The sequence below is a fragment of the Hoplias malabaricus genome, chromosome 1, assembly GCF_029633855.1.
Source record: "Hoplias malabaricus isolate fHopMal1 chromosome 1, fHopMal1.hap1, whole genome shotgun sequence".
Taxonomy (NCBI): Eukaryota; Metazoa; Chordata; class Actinopteri; order Characiformes; family Erythrinidae; genus Hoplias; species Hoplias malabaricus.
Window position 1 is genome coordinate 15,732,608 of NC_089800.1, and position 25,986 is coordinate 15,758,593.

A 25,986-nucleotide genomic window follows, 5' to 3' on the forward strand; every position below is an offset into this window, starting at 1 on the left:
AAATTATGTTTATAACAGGATTGCTACGAGCATGCGTTCCTTGGCATTTAAAAATAAACATTACTGCTGCTCATTCCTTAAGGTGGAATGGAAAGTGACAAGTATCGAGGATATAACGGCTGCACGGTTTAATGTTGAACCAAGTATAAGAGCAAGAGACTGTTTAAGGTAGGTTTATATTAATTTGCTACATACCGGCGCTATGAAGTTAAAAATTTTGTTCAACTAATGCTAAAATGGCATTTTTTTGTTTGAGTTTTAATAATAAACCATTTAAGGTAAGACGTCTGTTTAAGGTGGAACTGAACATTCAAGGTTCAATGTGTATGCTCTATAATGCTGCGGTGGAATTTAATATTTAATATTTTAACATTGTACATTTGCTTCTCAGAGAAAGAAAGTAAAGCCATACACCTTATAAGGTTCCACACTGGTTTTACAAGGGGGTCTTTAAACGCAAAATTAATTGAGGGCAAATCACATTTACTTTTTAAAAATGTAGCTAGTATTTGTAGTGTAATGTAGTGTTTAAGTTCACCAGCAGGTGGCAGGATTGAACCAGATTTTCCCATACTCAGTTCATCCAGTACATTTAGCAGTAAATTCAGAGTCTGGACACTTATTTAGATCCTTCGGTGTCCTACAGTTTACACTGTCTGTGCGTGTGTGTGTGTGTTGGGGGGGGACTTATCCAGGGAAAGTTTGGAGTTTGGGTTGACCAAAAGGACAGAGACATTAGGAGAACATTAACTGCAAAAACCTGTGCAGCATGTATTTGATCTGTTTGATTATCATTTTATGAGAGTTATGTCATCAAGCCATCATTGGCATTTATTTTTATTTCATTACTATTTAAAAACATAATCAAATACCTATGAAACACAGGACTTACACAGGAAATGTATTATTTTATTTTGTGTCTAAGTGCATTTGAATTTTTTAGGGAGAGAGAGAGAGAGAGAGAGAGAGAGAGAGAGAGAGAGAGAGCTCGGTGAGATGAAACAATCATAAAGAGAGAATAGTAAAATAGAGATGAGGAAAGACAGGCGAGAGGGAAGTGCAGAGTGGAAAATTAATGTAGAGGGAGAGTAAGGAAAGGGGTATGAGGAAGGTAAAATGGGGGGGAAAGAACAAAAAAATAAAATGGAAGTGAAAGAGGTAGAGAGAGTAAGGAAAGAGAGAATATTAAACAGAGACAGGGAGAGAATTAATAAATAATATTAATTTTAAAAATATGCAAAGGAAGTATGCCTGAAATTTGCAGAGTTTGCAAAATAGCAAGCGAGCTCAACTATTTGAACTGAACTGAACTGAACTGTATGAAATGAAGTGTGTTTGAGTTGAGTTGGGTTGGAGTATTTGAGGTATGTTGAGTCTGCTGTGCTAGATTTGTGTTTGAGTTTTTTTTTTCTTTTCGCTTTGGAAAAAACATCAATATCATTATATATTGTAATATAACAATTTTTTTTTTAAAAAAATACGATTTTTAACACATTTTCGATATTTTAGTATGCATTATTTGACTGATGTCCATCACAGGACACTAATCAGTTAGTTGCACATTTAAATAACATTGACAAAGCCAAGAGGTTTACTTTTGATGGTAATGCTTTTTTTCTTGTTTGCTCTTGGCAGGTTTCCTGTGGCTTTAATATTGTTCATATCAATATCACAATTGTTTTTTAATTAAATTACGATGTGTTGGGTTAGAGCTGTGTTCTAGCTGTGTTTGAGTGGTGTTCTATGTGTGTTTAACTGGTGTTTGGTGTTTGAGTGGTGTTCTAGGTGTGTTTAAGTGGTATTTGGTGTTTGAGTGGTGTTCTATGTGTGTTTAAATGGTGTTTGAGTGGTGTTCTATGTGTGTTTGAGCAGTGTTCTAGGTGTGTTTACATGGTGTTTGGTGTTTGGGTGGTGTTCTAGGTGTGTTTAAGTGGTGTTTCGTGTTTGGGTGGTGTTCTAGGTGTGTTTATGTGGAGTTTGGTGTTTGAGTGGTGTTCTAGATTTGTTTGTGTGGTGTTCGGTGTTTGAGCGGTGTTCTAGGTGTGTTTAAGTGGAGTTTGTTTTTTGAGTGGTGTTCTAGGTGTGTTTAAGTGGTGTTTGGTGTTTGGGTGGTGTTCTAGGTGTATATGAGTGGCGTTTGGATTTTGTTTGAGTGATATTCTAGGTGTGTTTACATGGTGTTTGGTGTTTGGGTGATGTTCTAGGTATGTTTAAGTGGTGTTTGGTGTTTGAGTGGTGTTCTAGATTTGTTTGTGTGGTGTTCGGTGTTTGAGCGGTGTTCTAGGTGTGTTTAAGTGGAGTTTGTTATTTGAGTGGTGTTCTAAGTGTTTTTAAGTAGTGTTTGGTGTTTGGGTGGTGTTCTAGGTGTGTTTATGTGGAGTTTGGTGTTCGAGTGGTGTTCTACGTGTTTTTAAGTGGTGTTTGGTGTTTGGGTGGTGTTCTAGGTGTGTTTATGTGGAGTTTGGTGTTTGAGTGGTGTTCTATGTGTATTTGAGTGGTGTTTGGATTTTGATTGAGTGATGTTCTAGGTGTGTTTAAGTGGTTTTTGGTGTTTGAGTGGTGTTCTAGGTGTGTTTATGTGGAGTTTGGTGTTTGAGTGGTGTTCTAAGTGTTTTTAAGTGGTGTTTGGTATTTGAGTGGTGTTCTAGGTGTGTTTATGTGGAGTTTGGTGTTTGAGTGGTGTTCTAGGTGTGTTTGAGTGGTATTTGAGCGGTGTTTGGAGTGTGTTTGAGTGGTGTTCTATGTGTGTTTGAGTGGTGTTCTAGGTGTGTTTAAGTGGTGTTTGAGTGGTGTTCTAAGTGTTTGTAAGTAGTGTTTGGTGTTTGGGTGGTGTTCTAGGTGTGTTTATGTGGAGTTTGGTGTTCGAGTGGTGTTCTACGTGTTTTTAAGTGGTGTTTGGTGTTTGGGTGGTGTTCTAGGTGTGTTTATGTGGAGTTTGGTGTTTGAGTGGTGTTCTATGTGTATTTGAGTGGTGTTTGCATTTTGATTGAGTGATGTTCTAGGTGTGTTTAAGTGGTTTTTGGTGTTTGAGTGGTGTTCTAGGTGTGTTTGAGTGGTATTTGAGTGGTGTTTGGAGTGTGTTTGAGTGGTGTTCTATGTGTGTTTGAGTGGTGTTCTATGTGTGTTTGAGTGGAGTTTGGTGTTTGAGTGGTGTTCTAGGTGTGTTTGAGTGGTATTTGAGCGGTGTTTGGAGTGTGTTTGAGTGGTGTTTTATGTGTGTTTGAGTGGTGTTCTTGGTGTGTTTGTGTGGTGTTTGAGTGGTGTTCTAAGTGTGTTTGTGTGGTGTTCTAGGTGTATTTAAGTGGTGTTTGGTTTTTGAGTGATGTTCTAGGTGTGTTTATGTGGACTTTGGTGTTTGAGTGGTGTTCTAGGTGTGTTTGAGTGGTATTTAAGTGGTGTTTGGATTTTGTTTGAGTGGTGTTCTAGGTGTGTTTAAGTTGTGTTTGGGTTGTGTGAGTGTAACCGAGGGCTGCAGAATGTAATCGATGAGTGCAGGCATCATAACTCAGCATTTCCAAACTCCAGCCGTCTAAATATGAATGGTGTTTTCACTGGGGTGAAGTGGCCTGTTGATTTTTTTGGACTTTCCATCTTGAAAAGTACACAAATCTGTTCGCCACCTTAAATAATGGACACAGACATTACACAGCTTTGCTTTGTTTGGAAATCTGGAGTAAATTGTGACGGCTGTAAACTGCAGTGTACGGCATGGTGAAACATGGACTTCATAATCCACTGGAAATATAGGGCTATGATATTCCCAACTCCGCTCAGATCTCATCACCTCTGGGTTCAGGGTTTTTTTCAGTTTAATATCTTTTAAACCAATGAATGCACCACACACACACACACACACACACACAAAGAGAGAGTGAGCGAGATGGAGCCCCATTACTCCAGAGAACAAAGCTCCAGAGGCTTTCTCTCTCACATGGACTCTGGGCAGTGGTGGTGACTTCATGCTCATGGGCAGCTGCTCCAGAGCTTGATTGCACTCATTATGAGGGCTGTCTACAAACATTTGGACACAAAGTGTATCTTATGGTTGTAACTGAGGGAGAAGTGAGAGTGGAGAAACAGCACAGAGCTTTCAAGGCAGGACCTGTGTTTCTGTGGTAAAAATACAGACTGGAGATGGTTTAAAACTATAGGAAAACACACACAAACAAACACTCACTTCGTATTTTGTTTTCATGCATTGTAGGGCCAGTACATAGAGCATTGACTTCCATTCGTTTTGTGGAACAATACCCTTACTGTATCAATAGGTACGTAGAACCAACGTCCCCACAAGGTGATATATATCTGGTACACACACACACACACACACACACACACACACACACACACAGAGAGAGACACAGACACACACACACACCCTATTCCAGGTCAGTGGAGCTGTTGGTATTCGTCCAGCTGGAGTGAAAGTGGGTGGTGATGTTGGCGGTGGTGGTGAGGGGGCATATGGGTGTGTGTGTGTGTGTGTGTGTGTGTGTGTGTGTGTGTGTGTGTGTAAGGGGGTGTAGAGGTGTGGTTTCCATAGCAATTTGACACCAGAACAGAACTCTGGCATAAAATCCAAACTCCATGGAGCAGAAACCGTGACTCTGGGCTTTTTCTGCAGATCAGAGCAGAACAAAGGAGTTGTATTCACCTCTCTCTGTTTTAAACACATAATTTCTGCAGCAATTCTGTTTCCACTGCTGGACCTAAGAGGCTTGCTCCAAATCTGCAAACGGTTTTTCTCCATTTACCAGTAAGTATTACATTGATAAGAAAGTTAAATGCATTGCTTTGATTCATGATAATTTCCTTTTTATGGTTTCATCGCAGTGTTATTGTGTGTTTTTTTTTAATGCTGCATGCTAAAATTGTTCATTTTTTTAAGGATTCTTTGCAAAGTTATAGATTATCTAGAAGTTGGAACTCATAACAATCGTGCATAACCTGGTGTTGTACTAAAACTGTCTCTCTCTCATTCTCATACCTCTTTCCGCTTTTTCTTTTATTCTGTCTCAACTTTCTCTTTTTCTCCTGGAGACTTAAAAGAACCCAAATTGTTGAGTGGTGTTTGAGTCCTTTCCCACTCTCTTTCACTCTGCTTTTCTCCTCTTTCCCCTTTCCCCTTCTCTCTCTTTTTTCTTTCCACTCTCTCTGTCTCTCTTTTCATTCTCAGCTCCTGAGACAGTTCTGCCTTATCTGACATTAATCTCCTGGAGGTCAGAAGTCACTCGTTATGAGTCTCCTAATGAAGATGTGTCTGAGAGGTTTGGCGTTAGTCTTTTTCTCTCAGAGCGTTTTCCCAGCAGCTCTCTTTAACTCGTCTGACCTCAGCGCTCTGCTGGAGAAGTACATGGAGGAAGAGGAGAATGAGGATGGAGGGATGAAGCCGAGAGGAAAGAGAGCCATCAGCTCCGGAGACATGCAGGCCATTCTCGACCTTCACAACAAACTCCGGGCTCAGGTTTATCCTCCGGCAGCAAATATGGAGTATATGGTATGTACATACCACACTACAGTGTTTGGTCAGTAGGGGGGAGTATTTGCTCACTTCCTGACCTCAAACTCCGCCTACATGCACAGCCATTGGCTCCTTACCGAATTATCTACTTGAATTAGTATATGCTTAATGTAAATGATATGTAAATGCAGCACTGGTGGGCGGAGCTTGAATTCATGATGTGCTCGCTCTGTTCCTTCTTCTCGGTCATTTTCGTTTTTGTCAATTTACTCGGTGCTCTTATTTCTCGTCTTTGCGCTCTCACATAAACGCGGGTCCAGCGCTGTGATTGGAGAGACTCCGACAAGGGGGTGGGTCAATGCTAACATCTCTGCACTTGACGTCAGAAACGGAGCAGAGTCAGAACGGCTCGTTTATCCCATGTTTTCTGACTTAGGCAGCACACAGAACACTGACTGTGAGTCTTGTTTCACAGTGTGTGGGTTGGTGGGCTCCAGAATCACAAATTAATGTACACATGCACTGAGCAAGGAATTGTATTGATAATATGTCAACTTTAAAGGTGAACTTGCAAATGCAAAATGGAGTTTTAATAGAATGGATTAGGCCTTCTTCATTTGCTTTGAACTTCTGTCTTTAATGACCCCTGGGCTGGTCAGAGCACGGTGTTCTTTCCGAACCGGGAGTAATTACACATTTATGAGCAGAGATAAGTGTTAATGAGCTTTATCTTCATTATGGGATGTTGTAAGTTGTGAGAAATATCCGAGCCAGTGTGATTAGGCTGTGCTTAACAGCTGCAGAAGGTGATGAAGTAGTGAAAATTCTTAGATGAAAAGGTGAAGCTACTTTAGTCTGAATCCTGGAGGCTCTGAGTGGAGAAACGCTTTGTCAGCAAACCTGCTGGTGATTTGTCTCCGATTACAACATTTTTTATTTTTTTGGTTTGCTTTCTGAGAGGGTGGGGGAGGATATGTGATGGATAAGAAAAAGAAAGGAAGGAGGCAATAGCCAGAAAATATAAAAGAGCAGTGAACGACACAGTGCCAAGTAAAAGCATCTTGTGTCATGAGTGTTTACCCCCGTATTAGGAGACTGCTCTTATCACCCTCCAAAAGTTACATAGGGCATTTCTGCAGTGCCGAGCCCAGAGTAGCATGGAAGCATCACAAAAGTTCTGAAGCTGAAATTCTGAGGTAAAAAAATATTGTGTGTTCTTTTAAGGGCCTCACAATAGCTTTGCTGAAGGTCAAACAAGGTCAAGGTACTGAAGTGCAATGTTTAAGCTGAGCTTTTATATCAGAGTGGTTGTTTATATTCACTTGCTTTTCTCTAAACCTTTAATTACAGGCTGTGTTAGTTCAGGATGGTGGGGACCACACACAGTTGTTTTCTAACCTCTAGTTTCAATGTAGGTCAAGCATTTTTGTGTCAAAATACACAATATACATAAACATGCAATAATGTGAGTGTATCCTGGGTTTATATCGGTTAATACAAAATAATGTGTTTTATACAATATGATACATTTTGTACATATTACGTTAGATACACAGTATAATTTATGCGAGGTGTACACAGAGTGTTGCATATTTACTGTAATGTGTATGTACATATTGAAGTGATTATGTATATTAACATATACAAAGTGGTTCAGCCTCTGTGAAGTTTATATTTTGCGGTTAGCCAGCCGTCTCAGCGCTAGCTGGACATTTCAAGATTTTACTGATAGCTTTTGAACTTGTTCACCTCTCAAGATTTTCCCTCTGGCTCACTACACGTTCTTGGAATTTGTGCGTGTGCGTGCGTGTGTGTGTATGTGTGTGTGTGTGAGAGAGAGAGACGGGGGGAGAGAGAGAGAGAGAGAGAGAGAGAGAAATTATTCACTAAGTAAAAGTCTCCATACCCATTACTGTAATTGCAGATTAAATTATAGTAAGTTATTTTTCAAAATTTAAGATGCATGTGTTTTTCCTCGCTGTCTTTTTTCACCCTGCATTGTATTGCACACAGCTACATCTTTGACGTGTTTTTGACGTGTTTTTTTTTGTATTGCACACAGCTACATCTTTTGACATCTTTTGAAGTGTACTTTTAAATAGGAAATCACCCTCTCCTTTGGACTTATAGAAAAATGTAAAAATAACATTTTCATATAGTTTGCCCATTGTTTCTGGTGGAAAAAATTACTGCTTGCACCTTTAACATGTGACTTTCTATTGCATTACACTGCCGTCTGTGTTCATGTTAGTCCTCTGCACAGTGAAATGTGAATTGATGTAAAATGATTGTTTGCACAGCCTCAGCAGGGGAGGGCCCCCAAAAAATCCAGGGGGCACTTATCCTGGGGCCATAAAGAAAATAAATCCCTCTCACACTCCTTCACACACCGCTGTTTATTTCATTTAACACCTCATTTGCATCAGGTGTTTCGTCGTCTGGTCGAATTCCAAGAAAGTATAAAATTCCCGGGGAACCCACGGGAGTTTGTTTCTCCACTGAGCGAGGAAACACTGAGTGAATGTGTGTGAGAAGTGTGCATGTGTGAAGAAATAAAGGCACAGAGGATGTAAGTGACAGAGGTAAAAACAAAGCGGGTCAAGTTACTGATCAGAGGAAAAAGAGTCCGTGTCTGAGTGAAGTAACTGAATCGAGTCTGAAATCACTGGGACAAGAAAGAAAATCAAATCACAAGTCAGAGAAATTAAAGTCCAAGTGGAGTCATAAGTCTCTGGGATGTGAGCTTAACTGGATCTGAGACTGTTGGTGGAGTTTACATGGTTTGTGTGGAAGGCAAACAGTGCAAAACAGACAAAATGAGTGCGGAAAAATAAGAGCACTGAGTAAAAGTGAAGAAAATGAGAACGGAGAAGAAAGAGAACCAAGCAAAAATGGCTAAAAACCAGAGCTTCTGCTCCTCGCTCCTCACTGCTGTGCGCTCAGGGTCGGGGTGAAAAGCGAGCGGCTCATCATTTAAAGGAACAGGTGCTGAAAGCGGGCTTTCTGAACAGGGCTGTTTACACAGGGGGAGAACACTGCTGTGGGGTTTGTGGGGTTTTGATCAAAGCAGGTCACAGACGTTTCATTAAGAAACAGAACTGTGTTCCACTGCAGATAAAAGGGGGATTATGGCACCTTTAAAACCAAAGGGCCCCGACCAAAGCTTTTACAGTTGTTAGGAGACCTTTTCCAGTATTGTACATGGTTTCCAGTATTTGGCAGATGAGCTATGTTTAGTTAGATGTACTGAATATAAATCATGTTGCAGGGTAAATGTATTGTTAGGAGTCTTGCCCAAGGACTCTTAATGATGTGGTTTTCTGAACAGGGAATGGAAGTCTTACTAGTCTTCAGAATAAAAAACATTAATAATGCTGTTAATAATTGTTTTGGAATGGCTAATCTTCTCAGAAGCATCTCATGAAAAATGAATACCGTTGGCTTTAATGGTTATTTTGACTGGAAATGCTACTACTCAGCACTATGGCAGTTACGGTAACACTACTGCTACTTTACTGGCGAACAATACCTTGGAGAATGGTTTACAAAGTGCTAAATCCTGCACTAAATACAGAAGATGTTTTATTATGGGAGTTAGGGCTAAAGAGAGCCATTCTTAACTCTCATAATGAATCCAGCATGCAGTCGTTATTTCCGAGGCTGGATTTTAATATGTTCTAGTGAAATGGAAGGCACTAAGCAGTCAGTTAAAATCCCCAGTTGTGAGAGTTTAAAGCAGCAGATTTCCTGTTTCTAGGTGTCAGCTGCAGGATTAATGTTTTGTGCAGGTCTTTATTTGGGGCACAGCTATTTTGCGGAGATTTATTAATATAGATTTACAGTTGGTCTGAGGTTTTGGGACGTTCTGGGGCTGAAAGTGTGAAATGTGCGAGTGACCACAGTGGTCTCTGCTCACACTGAGGAAAGTGAGAGTTGTGTGTTAATGTAAATGATCCCTGAAATAATTACAGAATATTATTTACGGCTCTGAAAACATTTCTCTAGACTTTAGGGTGCTCTCCCTTCTCAACACTGGACACTCACCCTAGATCCACCAGTGATCAGCCGGACCAGGCCCCTTCTTCCACTGCTGCTTGGTCCAGTGACCTGCGTGTTCTGACCCGGTTCTATCAGAGTGGCATTAACTCTTTCAGTTGTGTGTGTTCTGGCCCGGTTCTATCGGAGCGGCGATAACACTTTTAGTGGTGCATGTTCTGACCCGGTTCTATCGGAGCGACGTTAGCTCTTTCAGCGGTGCGTGTTCTGATCTGGTTCTATTGGAGAGGTGTTAACTCTTTCAGCGGCGCGTGTTCTGACCCGGTTCTATCGGAGCGGCGTTAACACTTTCAGCAGTGTGTGTTCTGACCCGGTTCTATCAGAGCGGCGTTAACTCTTTCAGCGGTGTGTGTTCTGACCAGGTTCTATCGGAGCAGCATTAACGCTTTCAGTGTTGCGTGTTCTGACCCGGTTCTATCAGAGCGGCATTAACGCTTTCAGCGGTGTGTGTTTTGACCCGGTTCTATCAGAGCGGTGTTAACTCTTTTAGCAGTGTGTGTTTTGACCCGGTTCTATCAGAGCGGTGTTAACTCTTTTAGCAGTGTGTGTTCTGACCCGGTTCTATGTTAACTCTTTCAGCGGTGTGTGTTCTGCCCCGGCTCTATGTTAACTCTTTCGGCGGTGCGTGTTCTGACCCGGTTCTATCAGAGTGGCGTTAACTCTTTCAGCGGTGTGTGTTCTGACCCGGTTCTATCAGAGCGGCGTTAACTCTTTCAGCGGTGTGTGTTCTGACCCGGTTCTGTGTTAACTCTTTCAGCTGTGTGTGTTCTGACCCAGTTCTATCAGAGCGGCGTTAACTCTTTCAGCGGTGTGTGTTTTGACCCGGTTCTGTCAGAGTGGTGTTAACTTTTTCAGCTGTGTGTGTTCTGACCCGGTTCTATCAGAGCAGTGTTAACTCTTTCAGTGGGGTGTGTTCTGACCCGGTTCTATCAGAGCGACGTTCACTCTTTCAGTGGTGTGTGTTCTGACCCGGTTCTCTCAGCGTGTTAAATGTGTTAAGATTGCTGTGGAGTTGGATTTAATAGCTTTCATCATATTTGCTCCAGTGATTGTGCAGGAGTCCCCTTTTCTACAGGGCTATGGTAACACTAAAGGAAACCCATTATAGGAATGAAACTGCCTCATAGCCTTAGCCAGTCAGGAGTAACAAAACATGAGCTCTAGTGTCCATGCAGTAAAGCAGACATAGCAGTCACTTCTTTAAAACCATGATTTTATTGTTTCTAAAAGTTTTGCCTGAAGAATTCAAGCTTTCTACCTCAGATCTAACAGGACAGTCGCCAGGTTGTTATTCTTAAATCACACACTGTCCTCTTAAACAAAGTCTGCAGAGGAACTCGCTCATTTCCTCGACCGGCTGCAGTCAAAAACCGTCCTGGATAGGATTTAGGGATTTTGAGGGGAAATTCAAGCTGGGAATTATCATTCCCTTTCACTTTGGTCTCAGCTTCTGTTTGTTCAGTTTATCAGTAGCGTCCTCCAAATTGATCTCTCCCTGCTTTTCTTCACTTTAGGAGTCATGTGCCATCATGAGAAACTTCAGCTGATATTCTGCAGGGCAGGAACACATACAATCACAGCACTTTCCTCAGAGATTTAATCATAAAAACCCATATTCGTTTTTTATTTTCTCCACAATGGCCATGTTTAATATATGCATGGTAATTAAATAAGGATGGGTTTAGGTGTCTTTGTTTATGTTTGTGTAGAGTTAAATTTCTATTTATTTTTTGTTCCCAAGCTTAAGATTGGGCTTAGGTTTTCGTTCCCAAATTAATGTTGGATTTAAAATTTGATTCCAAAGGAGTTGAAAACCCAAGTTTGGGTTTACGTTCCCAGGGTTAGGATTAACTATAAGTTTTGTTTTCTGAGGTTAATGTTGGGTTTAGGTTTTGGTGCCCAGAGTTAGTTTTAGGTTTAGGTTTTTGTTCCCAGGCTTGGAATTAGGTTCAGGTTTTGGTTCCCAGGGATAAAGTTAGATTGAGACCTGGTTTCTGAGATTAAAATGGGGAATAGGTTTCAGATCCTGAGATTAGGTTTAGGTTTTGTTTCCTGAGCTTGGGTTGGGTTTAAGTTCCCAGGCTTAATATTAGGCTAAGGTTCTAATTCCCAAGTATAAGAATGGATTTAGATCTGGTTTCTGAGTTTAATATTGGATTTAGGATCTAGGATTAGGGTTAACAAATAACAAACTCCACATTTACACTCTTGGATTTTCACTGGAGGGGTTTTTATGGTTAGGTTTAGGTGTATCATAAATTGGTGATGTTGTGTCTATTTAAGTCCTCACATATGTACTGATACAATATTGTGTGTGTGTGTTTTTGAAGGTATGGGATACTGAGTTGGAGCGGACGGCGGAAGAATGGGCAGAGACGTGTTTATGGGAGCACGGTCCAGCGGGACTGCTGCCGTATATCGGCCAGAACCTGGGAGTCCACTGGGGCAGGTCAGTGTTTAATTCTGATTCTGATTCTGTGCTGTTTCTTTCCAGACAGTAAATAAATGTAGGTGATTATTTAGTACATTAATGCTGGAATTGAATTAATCTTTCTGAGCCAATGATTCTGATCTAATCATTCCTATCTTCGATTCATCTTGTTGTTTCCTTTCTGTGTGCAGGTACCGCCCCCCCACCTCTCACGTACAAGCGTGGTATGATGAAGTGAAAGATTACTCCTTCCCTTACCCCCAGGAGTGCAATCCTCACTGTCCTTTCACCTGCACAGGTCCAGTCTGTACTCACTACACTCAGGTACTCAATTCACTCTGGTCCACCCATGTGCTCACCACACTAGGGTACACCCTGTTCAGATATAATTTGGCACACTCAAGTACATTTTCCTGATGTATTCTCTGGTAATCACTATATTCATATACACTACATTCTTAGGTAAAATATACTCAAATATACTCAGTTTACTCAGGTATACTCCGGCACTGTACTAAAAATTCACTACACCTACACTCCAATAAAAGGTACAGTACATTATCATCACTAAAGGTACATACCGTGTAACGTATCTTTAAAGGTACAGCAGTGGTGTTAAAGTCCAGTTGTGCTTCCTAAAGTTTCATTACATTCTCTTCTCCAGAAGGAGAGGGGGATCTCTGTAATCATTCATTATACAACTGTGGAGAATATAAACATATAAGTCTTGGAGATGAAGCGGCGCATATGACATCAACACAACTTTAACATCCACAATTAATATACAATAAGATACAGTTATGTACTTAAATGTACTGAATGTGTTCCACTGAGCTGCACCACAGTGATAATTTTCTGACAGTGTATGTACCCTATAATCAGATGTACATTATACTTAGATACTCACTGTATCTACAGTAATGTGCAGAAGTCTTAGGCTCCTAAGATAATGATATAAAATGAGATTTTAACTAATGCCTTCTCAGTGAGTGTGGTGCTTGTATAAAGTTATATATAATCACAGTAAATACAAAAAAAACAAATACATTTAAAAAAAGGATAATTTTTTTTCTGTAAAGTAGCAGGTGAGAGTGAGTTTGATAAACAGCATTTTTTCAGATTCTCCTTGATTTGCATGAATTTGTTAAATCAACAGCACACATTATTTATAACCATTATTTATTAACCGCTAAAAATAGATATTGAATGATAACCTAAAATAATGCAGACTCCACGAGGAGAGATTTGGAGAAAGTTAAACCCATTCGCACACAGAGTATCACACTGGAGTAATGTTATTTGGTTTTATTCTAATGTTGGTCTTTATTTGTAGTTTGTTTGTTTGTTTGTTTTTAGCAAATAAACACTTTCTGCTCAGATAAATATATTTTTAAATCATAATCTCTGGTGCCTAAAACCTTTGCACAGTACTGTTTATTGTCCCTACACTCAGATACACTATCGTCTGGTATAATTAGGTGCTTATTGTATTGGGGTATACTCTACTCTTTTCATGACACAAGTATTCACTACACTCAGGTAATTGCTACCCTCAGGTACACTGTACTCCGTTATACTCAGGTACTCAGTACTCATTCATCTGCTCACTAATGTATACTCAGGCAATATTTTCATTTCCTTATTTTCTATAAGACTGAGGTTTTTTATCCTACATCATATTTTAAAGCCTTCCATAAACAAGTCTCACCAAAGGGTGTTGCCTTTAATGCCTGAGTAATCGCATTAGAGCAGAAATACGACAGTGCTCCACCTCGTGTTGGTAATAACACCACAGTGAATCAGGGATTAACTCGATAAATAAGATCATGGCATTAAACAGGGGAAAAGCTGAAAGCAGGAGTAGTCACACTGCCCAGTATCAGCTGCTTTCAGTAAATACACACCATCCAGCAGTAGTTTTATCAGCTGAACAATTGACCATCACAGTTACAGGCTGTTTTCTATATGTTTCTCTGCATACTTTGTTACCCCCCTTTCACCCTGTTCTTTAATGAGCCCCACAGAGCAGGTGTGATGTGGGCGGTGGGTCATTCTCAGCGCTGCAGTGACACTAATGTGGTGGTGGTGTGTTGTGCTGGTGCGAGGGGATCAGACACAGCAGTGCTGCTGGAGTTTTTAAGCCCTGTATCCACTCACTGTCCACTCTGAGACACTCCTCCCTCGTTGCTCCACCTTGTAATTGTAAAGTCACAGACAGTAGCTCATCCCAGCAGTGAGGTGTTTAACAAAATCTAGCAGCACTGCTGTGTCTGATCCACTAGTACCAGTGCAACACAGATAGTATATTCGGAAAGAAAACACTATTTGACTTCTTACCTCCTTGTGGTTTTTTGCAGCTTGTTTGGGCCACCAGTAGCCGAATCGGCTGCGCCATCAATGTGTGCTACGATATGAACGTGTGGGGACAGATTTGGGCGAAGGCTGTTTACTTGGTCTGCAATTACTCTCCAAAGTAAGTGCTCTTGAATGTTTATTCTTGCCATATTCATGTCTTCTCCCTGATACATCAGCTTCTGAAAGAGCTGTTATACCATATATATCCACTTAGTGGCCTGGATATGTAACAGTTTTTGTACTAAACCTATATTTTTGTTTATCCTTAAGATTTTTTCCAAATTGAACTCTGAATCTCCGGGTGATTGAACCAGAGCTTAGACTGCAGTGTGACTTGGAATCTCCAGTAAACTTATTTTATACATAACTGTCCTCATGTGGGGAACCGCTCTTTAGTGCATAAATGAGTTCATTCAAGGACGACATTAGTGTTGCTACTGGTGGAAGGAATGACTGATTGCACCTTTAATTAGTGGTAGTGACATATGAATAGTTCACTCATTCTAAATGGGGACATATACTACTCCTGTGAACTGCTTTGGTCAAAACCCTACAAGCCCCACAGCAGCGTTCTCCCCCTGTCTAAAGGACGCTTGCTTTCTGCACCTGTTCCTTTAAATGATAATGAACTACTCGCTGTTCACCCCGACCCAAGCACACAGCAGTGAGGAGCTCAGAGCAGAAGCTCTGGTTTTTAGCTGTTTTCACTTGGTTCTCTTTCTGCTCTGTTCTCGTTTTCTCCGTTTTTACTCAGTGCTTCTTTCTCTGCGTTCATTGTCCGTGTTGCTACATTTAACATCGTCTTTGTGCTCTCACATCCAGTGCTGTGATTGGACAGGCTCAGATAAGAGGGCGGGGCAATTCTAAAGTCTCTGCATGTAAGAAGTGGAGCAGAATCAGAGCGGCTCGTTTTATCCTGTGTTTTCTGACTTAGGCAGCACACAGAAAACTGACTGGGTGGGGTCTGGTTTCACAGTGTGTGGGTTGGTGGACTCCAAATTCACACATGAATGTGAACATGCACCGAACAAGGAATTTCTTTTCACATTATGTCTACTTTTACTCATTATGTGTAATGTTACTCATTTAGAGCTCGTGTGATATACATTATGAACTAGTCTCCAGTCAGATTTCTAAACCAGAACTATTGTTTTTAATACATTTTCCCATCCGCTGTGTGATTTGTGTAGAGGGAACTGGTGGGGACACGCTCCATATAAACACGGCACTCCATGCTCTGCCTGCCCCCCCAGCTTCGGAGGAGGATGCAGAAATAATCTCTGTTATAAAGGTCTGGTCCCACTACACACACTCACCATTTTATTAGAAACACTGATTCATGGTAGTGCTGATAACAAATATCTGAAGGAATGAAGTGGCATTTGTTTGACGTCTGATTTATAGATGATAGCACAGCTGTAGAAAGCTCTCATGTGGAGACTGAAGAGAACAACTCTGTCGAACCCGAAACTCCATGGAGTCCGAAAACTCCCAGACGTCCCGAGCCTGAGGTGGAGGGCAGCAGGAACATAGTGGAAAGCACAGAACAGATGTGTAAGCTCTACTTCTCTAATGTGTGTTTATTCTGGGCCATGTTTCTACCCAACGGGGGGCCAACATGCCCTGAAACCCAAGCCCTTAAAACTCTGAACCGAGCAGAAAGCACAGAAACTCAACATGTTCCTGGAAAGCAAGTTTTTGAGCCAGAACGCCCCTCAAAAAAAAAAAAAAAATTAAAAAATAAAAAATAAACTCTATTCCTTAAAGAATTAGCTGTGTCCAGAGTGCCAGCTTGCACATGTTTGGAGAAAACATACCCCAAAATCAGTTCCTTGATATTTCACAGAAGTCATTCCACTTTAAATATTTTTAATGTTTTAGTTTTTACATTTAATCCGCTTCAGTTTTTAAATATAAAAAATAATTATGATTTAATTACCCATTTATTTATATATTAGCATGGTTATTAACATTTTAGATTTGGTTTGTGCACAATAAGAACTACCGTGTTTCCCCGATAGTAAGACAACCCCGATAGTAAGACGCAGTGTGGGTTTTAGGGGGGTCGGCTAATGTAAGACGTACCCCGAAAGTAAGACATTGTAAACTGTACGTTGGAAAAATATAAGCCATAGTACCGGTACCTTTTGCTGCATTAACTGCGGGATGCGGACGGATCTGGAGCGGAATGAGCGGAGGGATGTGGAGGCCGCGGGAGCAGCAGTAATGTTGTCCGTGGTCCAACACGCAGCCTCAGTGCCCTCATGTGCAGCCGTTGGTGGCCGCTCTGATTGGCATGGCCATGGTTGTCATGGAATAAATCTGTTTTATCTTCCAGTATAACATATTCAAACTGTTCGTTCTTACCGTTTTTCATTGTTTTACATGTTATACATGGAAATACCGTCATGATACGGTTGTAACAAGACATTCTTGGCACTTGCTTTTATAAAACTGTTTTATGGTGAATACCATACTGTTCAGGTTGTTAATAAATGTTAATTTTATGGTTAAAACAAAAATCGACATTTATTACCAATATAAGACATACCCCGAAAATAAGACATAGTGGGATTTTCGGGGGTAAAAAGAATGTAAGACACTGTCTTACTTTCGGGGAAACACGGTATTTCTACTGCTTTCAGACCATTAATATAATTTTTATTTCTTTTATTCACGGATATAATAAGCCGAATGTTGAGCTGTACCTGTTTAAAAGACCCACAGAATGAGCTTCAGAAAACAGATTTATTACTGTCAGCCACTGAGGAACAGTGTTCTCCATGGGTCTCATGTTTATTGGATCAGAATAAACCAACATAGACTGTCCATTTAGGAAGGCCTTTCTCCTATAGACCAGCACAGTCCAGCCATCAGGGATAACTTCATTTTTTTCCTTTAGATTTACTGTTGGGGATGTGTCTGTGTGTGTTTTTCAAAACAAGACCAAGAAAATACAGCACACATATCAAAACATCAAAAACAGGCTTCTGAATTTGTGTTTTTTTTTTCTTTTGTGACAAAAAGTTTATATATTCCCTATATATTTTATTATCTATATACATTATACATATTCAGCTCATGGTCCTGTCCATTCACACTGATGGTATAAGGAATGTTTCAGCCTGAACTGCACAGCCAATCAGAACATGGCTGTATGGATGTAGGATGTACAAAATGTAGGATATTGGCTCTTTAATTCAGTCTCTTCATGTTTGCTCTGGGGGAGGCTGAAGAAGTGTGGCTTTTAAATTGCTTCCTGTTTCTGTAAGGGGAGAGGGGGCTTTTTGGGGGGCTCCAAACAGAGCCCCGTCCAACTGCCCTAGACCATCAGCTCATTTATCAAAAGTTCTTCAGTTTACTCTGGAGTTTGATACAAAAGTTTGGCCAAATCACGTGTATTTGTGAATGTATAAAAAACAGAAGTGCACATCCTCTATAGACACTGCATAGAATAGTCCCCCAACCAAAAACCTCCAGCTGACAGCATCCTGTGTCACTGATGAAGGACTAGACGACAACCAACACTAGGTGGAGCAACGAGGGAGGATTGTCTCACAGAGTGGACAGTGAGTGGGAACAGGGTTTAAAAACTCCAGCAGCACTGCTGTGTCTGATCCACTCCAACACGACCACCTCAGTGTCACAAAAACGTGATTTGAGCCAAATCATTGTATAAAACATATATTTCAGATGTAAAGTCGTATTTTATTGAAACAGCTGTTTACTGTTGTGTGTTTTGCAGCTCAACTTGTTTCCTGCGACACAAGGCTGCGAGACCAGTGTAAAGGCACCACGTGTAACAGGTACAAACACGAGTAACGGGTACCAACACAAGTAACGGGTACATACACGAGTAACGGGTACATACACGAGTAACGGGTACAAACACGAGTAACGGGTACAAACACGAGTAACGGGTACAGACACGAGTATCGGGTACAAACACGAGTATCGGGTACAAACAGGAGTAACGGGTGCAAACATGTGTAACGGGTACAACATGTAACAGGTACAAACATGTGTAACAGGTACAAACACGTGTAATGGGTACAAACACGTGTAACGGGTACAAACACGAGTAATGGGTACAAACACGTGTAACTGGTACAAACACAAGTAACGGGTATAACGTGTAACGGGTACAAACACGAGTAACGGGTATAACGAGTAACGGGTACAAACACGAGTAACGGGTACAAACACGTGTAACGGGTACAAACACGAGTAACGGGTACAAACATGTGTAACGGGTACAAACACGAGTAATGGGTACAAACACGTGTAACTGGTACAAACACGAGTAACGGGTATAACGTGTAACGGGTACAAACACGTGTAACGGGTACAAACATGTGTAAAGGGTACAAACACGAGTAATGGGTACAAACACGTGTAACTGGTACAAATACGAGTAACGGGTATAACGTGTAATGGGTACAAACACAAGTAACGGGTACAAACACGTGTAACGGGTACAAACACGAGTAACGGGTACAAACATGTGTAACGGGTACAAACACGAGTAATGGGTACAAACACGTGTAACTGGTACAAACACGAGTAACGGGTATAACGTGTAACGGGTACAAACACGTGTAACGGGTACAAACACATGTAACGGGTACAAACACGTGTAACGGGTACAAACAGGAGTAATGGGTACAACGTGTAACGGGTACAAACATGTGTAACGAGTACAAACAGGTGTAATGGGTACAAACACGCGTAACGGGTACAAACACGTGTAACGGGTACAAACACGAGTAACGGGTACAAACACGAGTGATATAGATTCTTTCACTAAAAGACATTTTAGACAAGACCTCCATTTGACAGATGCCTACCCACGCTGCAGACTGGAAACAACTCTGTGAACCCCCTTACACCTGGTTGTCTCATGATGCGAGTATATAAACTGCACTTGGATAAAAGCATTTCCACTGAGCCACTTTAAAATAAGATGGAGGTGTGTGATTAGCTCCTAGATTTGGACAGTGACCAACATGGTGTGACCTCCACGATTACCCTCCGGAGATCATGGATCACGTGTTGTCACGTACTGGGTGGGTTTGGGGTAGTTTGGATTGGGTTTACAGTAGACTGGTTGGTGATGTTGTTCAGTTGAATTAGTTGAGTTTAGTTAGGATCAGATGGGGTTTAGTGTTGATTGGATGTGGATGTGGGTAGGATTGGCTAGGTTTGTGTAGATACACACATTCTTCTATGCACAGAGTTTGTTAAATGTTACATTAAGGAAGATACATAATGGGAAACTCCAGAATGCAGAGTATTGTGTCTTTCTTTAGGTACGAGTGTCCAGCCGGATGTTTGGACAGTTCAGCGAAAGTGATTGGGACAGTTTATTATGAAATGGTGAGCATTCGACATTTCACATCTTCTTTTAATCAAGAAAAACCCAGTTATCCCAGAAGATTTGTGTCTGAAAATGTTATTTAATTTTCTAGCAATCCAGCATCTGTAGAGCAGGGATTCATTATGGAGTCATCGACAACGATGGAGGATGGATGGACGTCACCAGACAAGGCCGAAAAGAATTTTTCATCAAATCTTACAAAAACGGGGTCCAGTCTTTTGGGTGAGAGTCAGAAAACGCTCGCTGAGGAGTTAAAGGAGCTCTTAGTCATTTTAACACGAGCAGGTAGAATCAAACTGGCAAAAAAACATGATAAACATCGTTCTAGTACAGAATCTGATACCTCTAGACCACAAGGTGTCAATATAACAGCTGTTGAAGAAGAATCAGTGGAGTAAATGACTCATTGAACTTTTAATATAAGCGTAAAATGATGTAATCTAATGAATGTGTCATTGACAGAAAATACCAGAGCGCCAATTCTTTCACTGTGTCCAGAGTGGTTGGTAAGTGTGATGTCACTTTGCAGTGTTATTTAATAGGCAGTAGCATCTTATACATATCATAAATTAAGCTTGTTTTCAAAGTAAAGTTTAACTACAAATGAATAGTTTAACAAAGCAGCTACTTTGTGGAGGCCTCCTTTAGCGCAGAAAGCCCGACCGAAGCCCAAGGCCACTTTTGCTGTGGTAGAGCCGCTTAAAGTTGCTGTAATTATATCGCTAACAATCATAAAATCTTTAATAAAAATGTCATTAAAGCATGTTAAATCTTTTTTTCTATTTAATTTCATTGTGATTTAGTTTTCTTGTGTTTTGTTGCAGTAAAAGTAATCACATGTGAGACCACAGTAGCTGTGTTATGTCCGTATCAGAGACCGGCCACACACTGTCCTCGGTAATAACCCACAGCTCAGTTACCATGTGCTTCACCTTGTGATTCCCTCTCTCCTGGATTCTGTCTCATGCTGCTCCTCTGTGTCTTTCTCTCATTTTGTCTTTCTATCTCTGTCCTTCTCTCTCTCTCTCTCTCTTTCTCTTTTACCTCCCCCTGTTCTTCTTCTATCTCATTCATCCCTCATTCTTTCTCTCCTCACTCTTGCTCTCCTCTTGACTTTCTCTAACCTTTTCTCTCTCTGTCTCTTGTTTTTTTCTTTTGACCCTCACACTCTGCTTGTTATGATTAAGATTTTTCTGAAATGTTATTACTTCGATTCCAGGTCATTTATTTTTTTTAAGAAATGTTAACAACCTTGTTCAATTAAAGTTGAAATATATTGCCACTTGAGAATGACACACTAAAATCTGCATCGTCACTTTGTAGAATCTACTGTCCTCAAAACTGCCTTCAAGAAAATCCTCACATCTCCAGAGTCATCGGGACCAGAACGTACTCCGATGTGAGTCTTAAATTATACTGAAATATTGCTGAAAATTGTACATGATCTTCTTAGCATTTAGCCACACATTATACTGAATTTGAAAGATTTTGAACAACTGAGCTGTGTAAGATGAGTCATAGACATTTTGTATATTTGAACACGTCAAACAAACTCAGACCCTCTAAACAATCTCTACAACTCCTGCTCATCTTGTGTGTTATTTCAACATTGTTACATACACAGTTCAGTTTCTGTATTTAGAACAGGCCCATCACTACTTTTACTGTGTGCTAGTCACATGATTAATCTGTTTGTTTTATATGCCTCTATTATGTCTTTGCGTGCCTCTTGTGTTATACACACTTCCTTGATTGTTCTTTATTTCCATGTTTAGTTTTTTATTGTTTATCTTATTCTGTTTTATATGGAAGCCGGTTTCTGCCAAATAAAATAATTTAAAAAAGACACCAATGGTTATTCATTAATATGTAAGTCACAATCTCAGTATTTCAAGATACTATCTCATTATTTTCAGACACTACATCAATATATATAGATAGATACTATCAATACTATACAAAATAATGACATACTATCTCAGTATATATGAGATACTATATAAAAACAATGAGATAGTATCTTGAAATTTTGAGATAGCAACTTACATGTTAATGAAAAATTGATGCCTTTTTTAATTATTATTTTATTTGGCAGATACTGGCTTCCATGGTTTTATTAGTTCACTTCCAATATTCTGTTTATGTTACGGCATAAACAGTTTTCTGTAATGCATATTAACTCTCTTCTGTATTTACTTATTATTTGTTAAACACTGTTGGAGGATGGGCTACTAAAAAAAAAGACCATTACATATTATAATTATTAACACTAGATGGTTCTGATCTTTTCATGGTCTGCCGCTTTGTTCCTGAGTTGCCATTTCAAAATAAGACCACTTACAGTTGACAGGGGCAGCTCTATCAGGGCAGAGACAGTGACATTCACATTCAGACTGAGCTCTTCAGTTTGACACACTTCTGCTTTTCAAGATGGTGTCTGTGGAGATCACATTGCTTTTGTACCTTTTAGAAACACCTCAGCTCAGCATTAGGACAAGTGACCTATTACAAGAGCTCATGTTTTCACAGGATTTGTTTAATTTTTTATGATGTCTTTTCCCAACCATTATTATATATTTATTTTTTAACACCTAGTGGTTTGTTTAAACCTAGTATTACATCCCTTCCTCCTGAATCATTGGCTTTTATTATTTAAATCATATTAAATCTGACAGTAATCTTTTGGGACAGGTGATTATTTATGGTAAGATTATCTTGTAATTTCTTCTTTTTATTCCCTCCAGAAATCCAGCATATGCCGGTCGGCGGTGCATGCTGGGGTGATAAAGAACGACCTGGGTGGATACGTGGATGTGATGCCCATCAACAACAGGAACCAGTATTTCAGCTCCTATCAGAATGGAGTTTACTCAGAGAGGTAAATACATCTGCAGTTTTTGACAGAACCTTGATCCATTTTACATATTAGTCACCACTCCGCCCTCCGCCCTCCGCCCTCTGATTGAGCCCCTTGTTGTAGCCCTCTCAGTCAAATACAGCAAGGACAGTAGCAACGTAGAACCAACCTGCTCTGTCTTCCCTGAATTAATTAGTTGATGCTCCAAGTGAAGAAGATTAAAGTTATATATTCAGATCATAATGAAATACCTTTTCTTTTCACAAACACATGTGGCATGAATGAAAGTTTAGAATCAGGGCTTCCCACTCCTTTCAGAGCACTAAGACTCTGAATGATTCAAATAAAATTAGAATGTTTTTGGTTTTTTTAAGGGTTAACCTCCAGTGTATCCAGGACTAACACTACACCCACAGCTCTGTGAGCATGTGAGGTCCTGCAGGCTTTGTTTCTTTATTTACACACGGTGCAAGTCGGTGAATAGCGTGGTTTCTTTTCCTTTTAATCGTCTGAAATCACAGCTCTTTATCCGCAAAAGCTGATTAGAAAAGAACTGTACCAGCCACAGAGACAGGGCCATGGAGACAGTCAGAAAACCACAGTTGTCAGCACATTTACATCAAACTTCAGGGACTTTTTACAGAGTTTTAAACATGAATGATCAGGTTTTTCTGGAAAATATATTTGCAATAACCACATGCATTCATGCTCCTTCTTTTTGATTATCCTGCTTCTGTAATTTCTCATCTTGTCTCTTCTTTCTTTTTCTCGCTCTGTTTTCCTCATTTTCTGTCCTTTTGCTCTCTCTTTTTCTATCATTTTTTTTTCCCGTTTGTCTCCCCCTCACTCTCTCAATCCCCCTTCCACTTTCTGACCATGCTCCCCTCCATTATCTCACACTTTCTCCGTCCCTTGCCCCCCTCCTCTTGTCTCTCAGTTTGCAGAATCCTCCTGGTGGGAAGGCGTTTCGTGTGTTTGCGGTGATCTGATCTGACCCTGTGTTGATGAGACCCTGATGGTTTGCTGTTTGTGTTGAGCTGGAGATCCACAGTCTGGGGCACATTGGCACACTTAAGTACACCCGAGAGCTTTTATATATGCAGCAGGAGGATGTACTCATCTTTTTTTAGGGCACCTTTTAAGGCCTTTCCATAATATAATGCAATATTTTCATTTAAAATGTTCCTCTTTTTGTAAAACTCACAAAAAACAGCTGGAATAATGAGACATGTTAGGTTGTAATTAAAAGGGTTAATATCTAACTCAGAAGAAAATTGTCCAATCAGGACTGTTGTCTCTGTGGTATCCAGGTAGATTACAGCCTATTAGGTAATAAAGCTAAACTGGTCTTACCTTATCACAACCAATTAGATTCTGTTTTACAGTGAGTGAGGAAACGCTCTCTCATGAACCTTTTGGAGGTGCTGGATTTAACATTTCCCAATTTTGGCACATATATTTTTTAAGTAATCAATAACTTTTTCTGAAAACTTTTTCTGAATTTTTTCATTGTTATCTATAAAATATATATGGTTTAGGACTTCAGGAGCTGTAAAGAAGGCCTTTGACAGTGGAATCAACTTGTCATGTTTTGATTTACAATGTCAGGAAAAAAGAGTCATTGTTTTTATATATATATTTTTTATTATGTTTAAGGAAAAAAGATGGCTGCTATTTTTTTTCTTTTTTTGTCTGGATTTTGTAAAAAATAAAAATTATATCATATTCCTGCAGGGCAGGACTTTCAACTTTCAGAAGTATAGAATATGGGCCTTTAGCATTGTTTAAAAATAAATAATAATAATAGTACATACAAGTTTTATAGTCACAGGAGTTGGTTGTTTACATTACGAACATTTTTATGGCATTGCTGTACTTTTTTGTACCTAAAGCATATTCTATGAATATTACATAAAACATGTAGATAACGTTTTCAGCCCAGATGTGAGTGGTGTATTTTTTAAATGCATAATATAAACAATATAAACCCAAGTGAGAGTTGTTATATTGTGTCAAAAATGTGTTTAGACAAACGGGAAATGGGAGGAAAATAATGTTCTACAATTTTAAACACATAATAAACTAGTGGTGATTTACAGAGATTAACTACACAGAGAGATGTGATTCATCACTATTAATTACAGTTGTTTTATTTGCTGATTTTTAACCCCAAAACTCCTTAACAGCTCTGAGTTCCACAGCTCTCTCTGTTCTGTACGAGTTTCACAAACAGTGGCGGTAAAGGCCAATACGCATCATTCTGCCTTGTGAGCGTAGACGAAAAATAAATGTGTTTATCCAGTAGCTACACACTGTACTCATTACACAGACCATGCCACTGCCTCCTGTCATAATAATATCAGCATCTTCTTTCAAAATTCAATACAAAGCAGCTCACACAGAAAATACACACAGAAAAAAATATAGCATTACATTTTATTACTACCTTTAAGTTACATCATCAGAAGGCGGGGTTTCTAGGCCTTAAACTGGAAAATCAGACGCTTCGGCGCCACTGTGGGTATTCACGATGGATATGTTGTAATGGTTCACTTTCCCGTGTTTTGGTGGAGTTTCCCTTTGGTGCTGGAACTAGTCTGAAATCTGCGAGAGTTAGACCCAAACTTCCAAACCCTGCTCCGTTTTGATTTTATGTTTATTTTATTTTATTTTCTGTTTACGCCCTTGTATTTATTTGCTGTGCTGACCTCACTGTTGGACATTGGTTTGTGATTTTTTTCCCCCCAGAGCTGTCGACATGGAGCTGACGTATCATAAAAAACTTTAAGGTAGTGTCTGCCTTTTCACGCCGGCCTTTACCTTGGCGTCTGAGTTTACCGTGTGTTTGAGGTGGCAAAGGCTTTTTTCCCCTTAGCAGTGCTAAAAATATTGCACACACACACACACACACACGCACACACACACACACACACACACACACACACACATATACACACACACACTCTGAATATATTTCATCTGGACAGAAAGGCCACATTTGAGCTTCATAAAACGGTTTCTCATTTTCCCAAATGAGTCACAACCCAGGAGTTACTCCAGCTCTTTATGATCTTTTAATGCACTTATTTAAATAAATCCTTTCATTTCCACCTGGATCTTTTTCCTGGCGTTTGAAATGGCACTTTCCACAAATAACAGGGTTCAAAATTAACATGAACAAGAGACTGAATGTGTGTAGAAGTTATTGAGTTTATACGTTTGAGACAGCAGTCATTTTCTTTCAGAATCAAGCTTCAGTGAATGAAAAAGTTCTGCAGATGAAGTGTGCTTTTATAACCATTGCAATCAGTGAATCCATAGAAGTGAACACACACACACACACTGCATTTGGCAGGGCAACTCGGCCATGGATATTGAGTGGGAAAGAAAGCAAGTTCTTCATTCCACCCCCTGTTTTTTCCAAATGTAGTTATTCTCATTTCATTGTT

At 40.0% G+C, this 25,986-nt stretch overlaps 1 protein-coding gene across 7 annotated transcripts; it reads left to right on the top strand.

The window, feature by feature from the left end:
- Window positions 1–59: 59 nt before the first annotated feature.
- crispld1a (cysteine-rich secretory protein LCCL domain containing 1a) lies at window positions 60–24,495 on the top strand. Of its 7 annotated transcripts, none has more exons than XM_066676455.1 (17): window positions 83–168; window positions 4,205–4,268; window positions 4,625–4,756; window positions 5,041–5,497; window positions 11,848–11,966; window positions 12,140–12,272; window positions 14,306–14,421; window positions 15,494–15,594; window positions 15,708–15,857; window positions 18,049–18,109; window positions 19,613–19,679; window positions 19,772–19,902; window positions 20,143–20,186; window positions 20,505–20,577; window positions 21,004–21,079; window positions 22,425–22,558; window positions 23,475–24,495. In XM_066676455.1, the coding sequence occupies exons 4-17, from the start codon at window positions 5,237–5,239 to the stop codon at window positions 23,524–23,526; spliced, it is 1,518 nt and encodes a 505-aa protein (XP_066532552.1). In that variant the 5' UTR covers window positions 83–168; window positions 4,205–4,268; window positions 4,625–4,756; window positions 5,041–5,236; the 3' UTR covers window positions 23,527–24,495. The 7 variants fall into 7 exon arrangements, with proteins under 7 accessions (XP_066532575.1, XP_066532593.1, XP_066532552.1 ...); XM_066676472.1 differs by having other exon boundaries at window positions 4,687–4,756; XM_066676478.1 differs by lacking the exon at window positions 4,205–4,268 and having other exon boundaries at window positions 60–168; window positions 4,687–4,756.
- The last annotated feature ends 1,491 nt before the right edge of the window (window positions 24,496–25,986 follow it).

What these genes read in the sequence shown, in the direction of transcription:
- crispld1a (XM_066676478.1), top strand. Translation starts at nt 5,237, where the DNA reads ATGAGTCTCCTAATGAAGATGTGTCTGAGAGGTTTGGCGTTAGTCTTT. An exon ending in CTGGGAGTCCACTGGGGCAG is followed by an intron (nt 11,967 to 12,139) that starts GTCAGTGTTTAA and finishes TTCTGTGTGCAG; the next exon opens with GTACCGCCCCCCCACCTCTC. An exon ending in GGACAGTTTATTATGAAATG is followed by an intron (nt 19,680 to 19,771) that starts GTGAGCATTCGA and finishes TTAATTTTCTAG; the next exon opens with CAATCCAGCATCTGTAGAGC.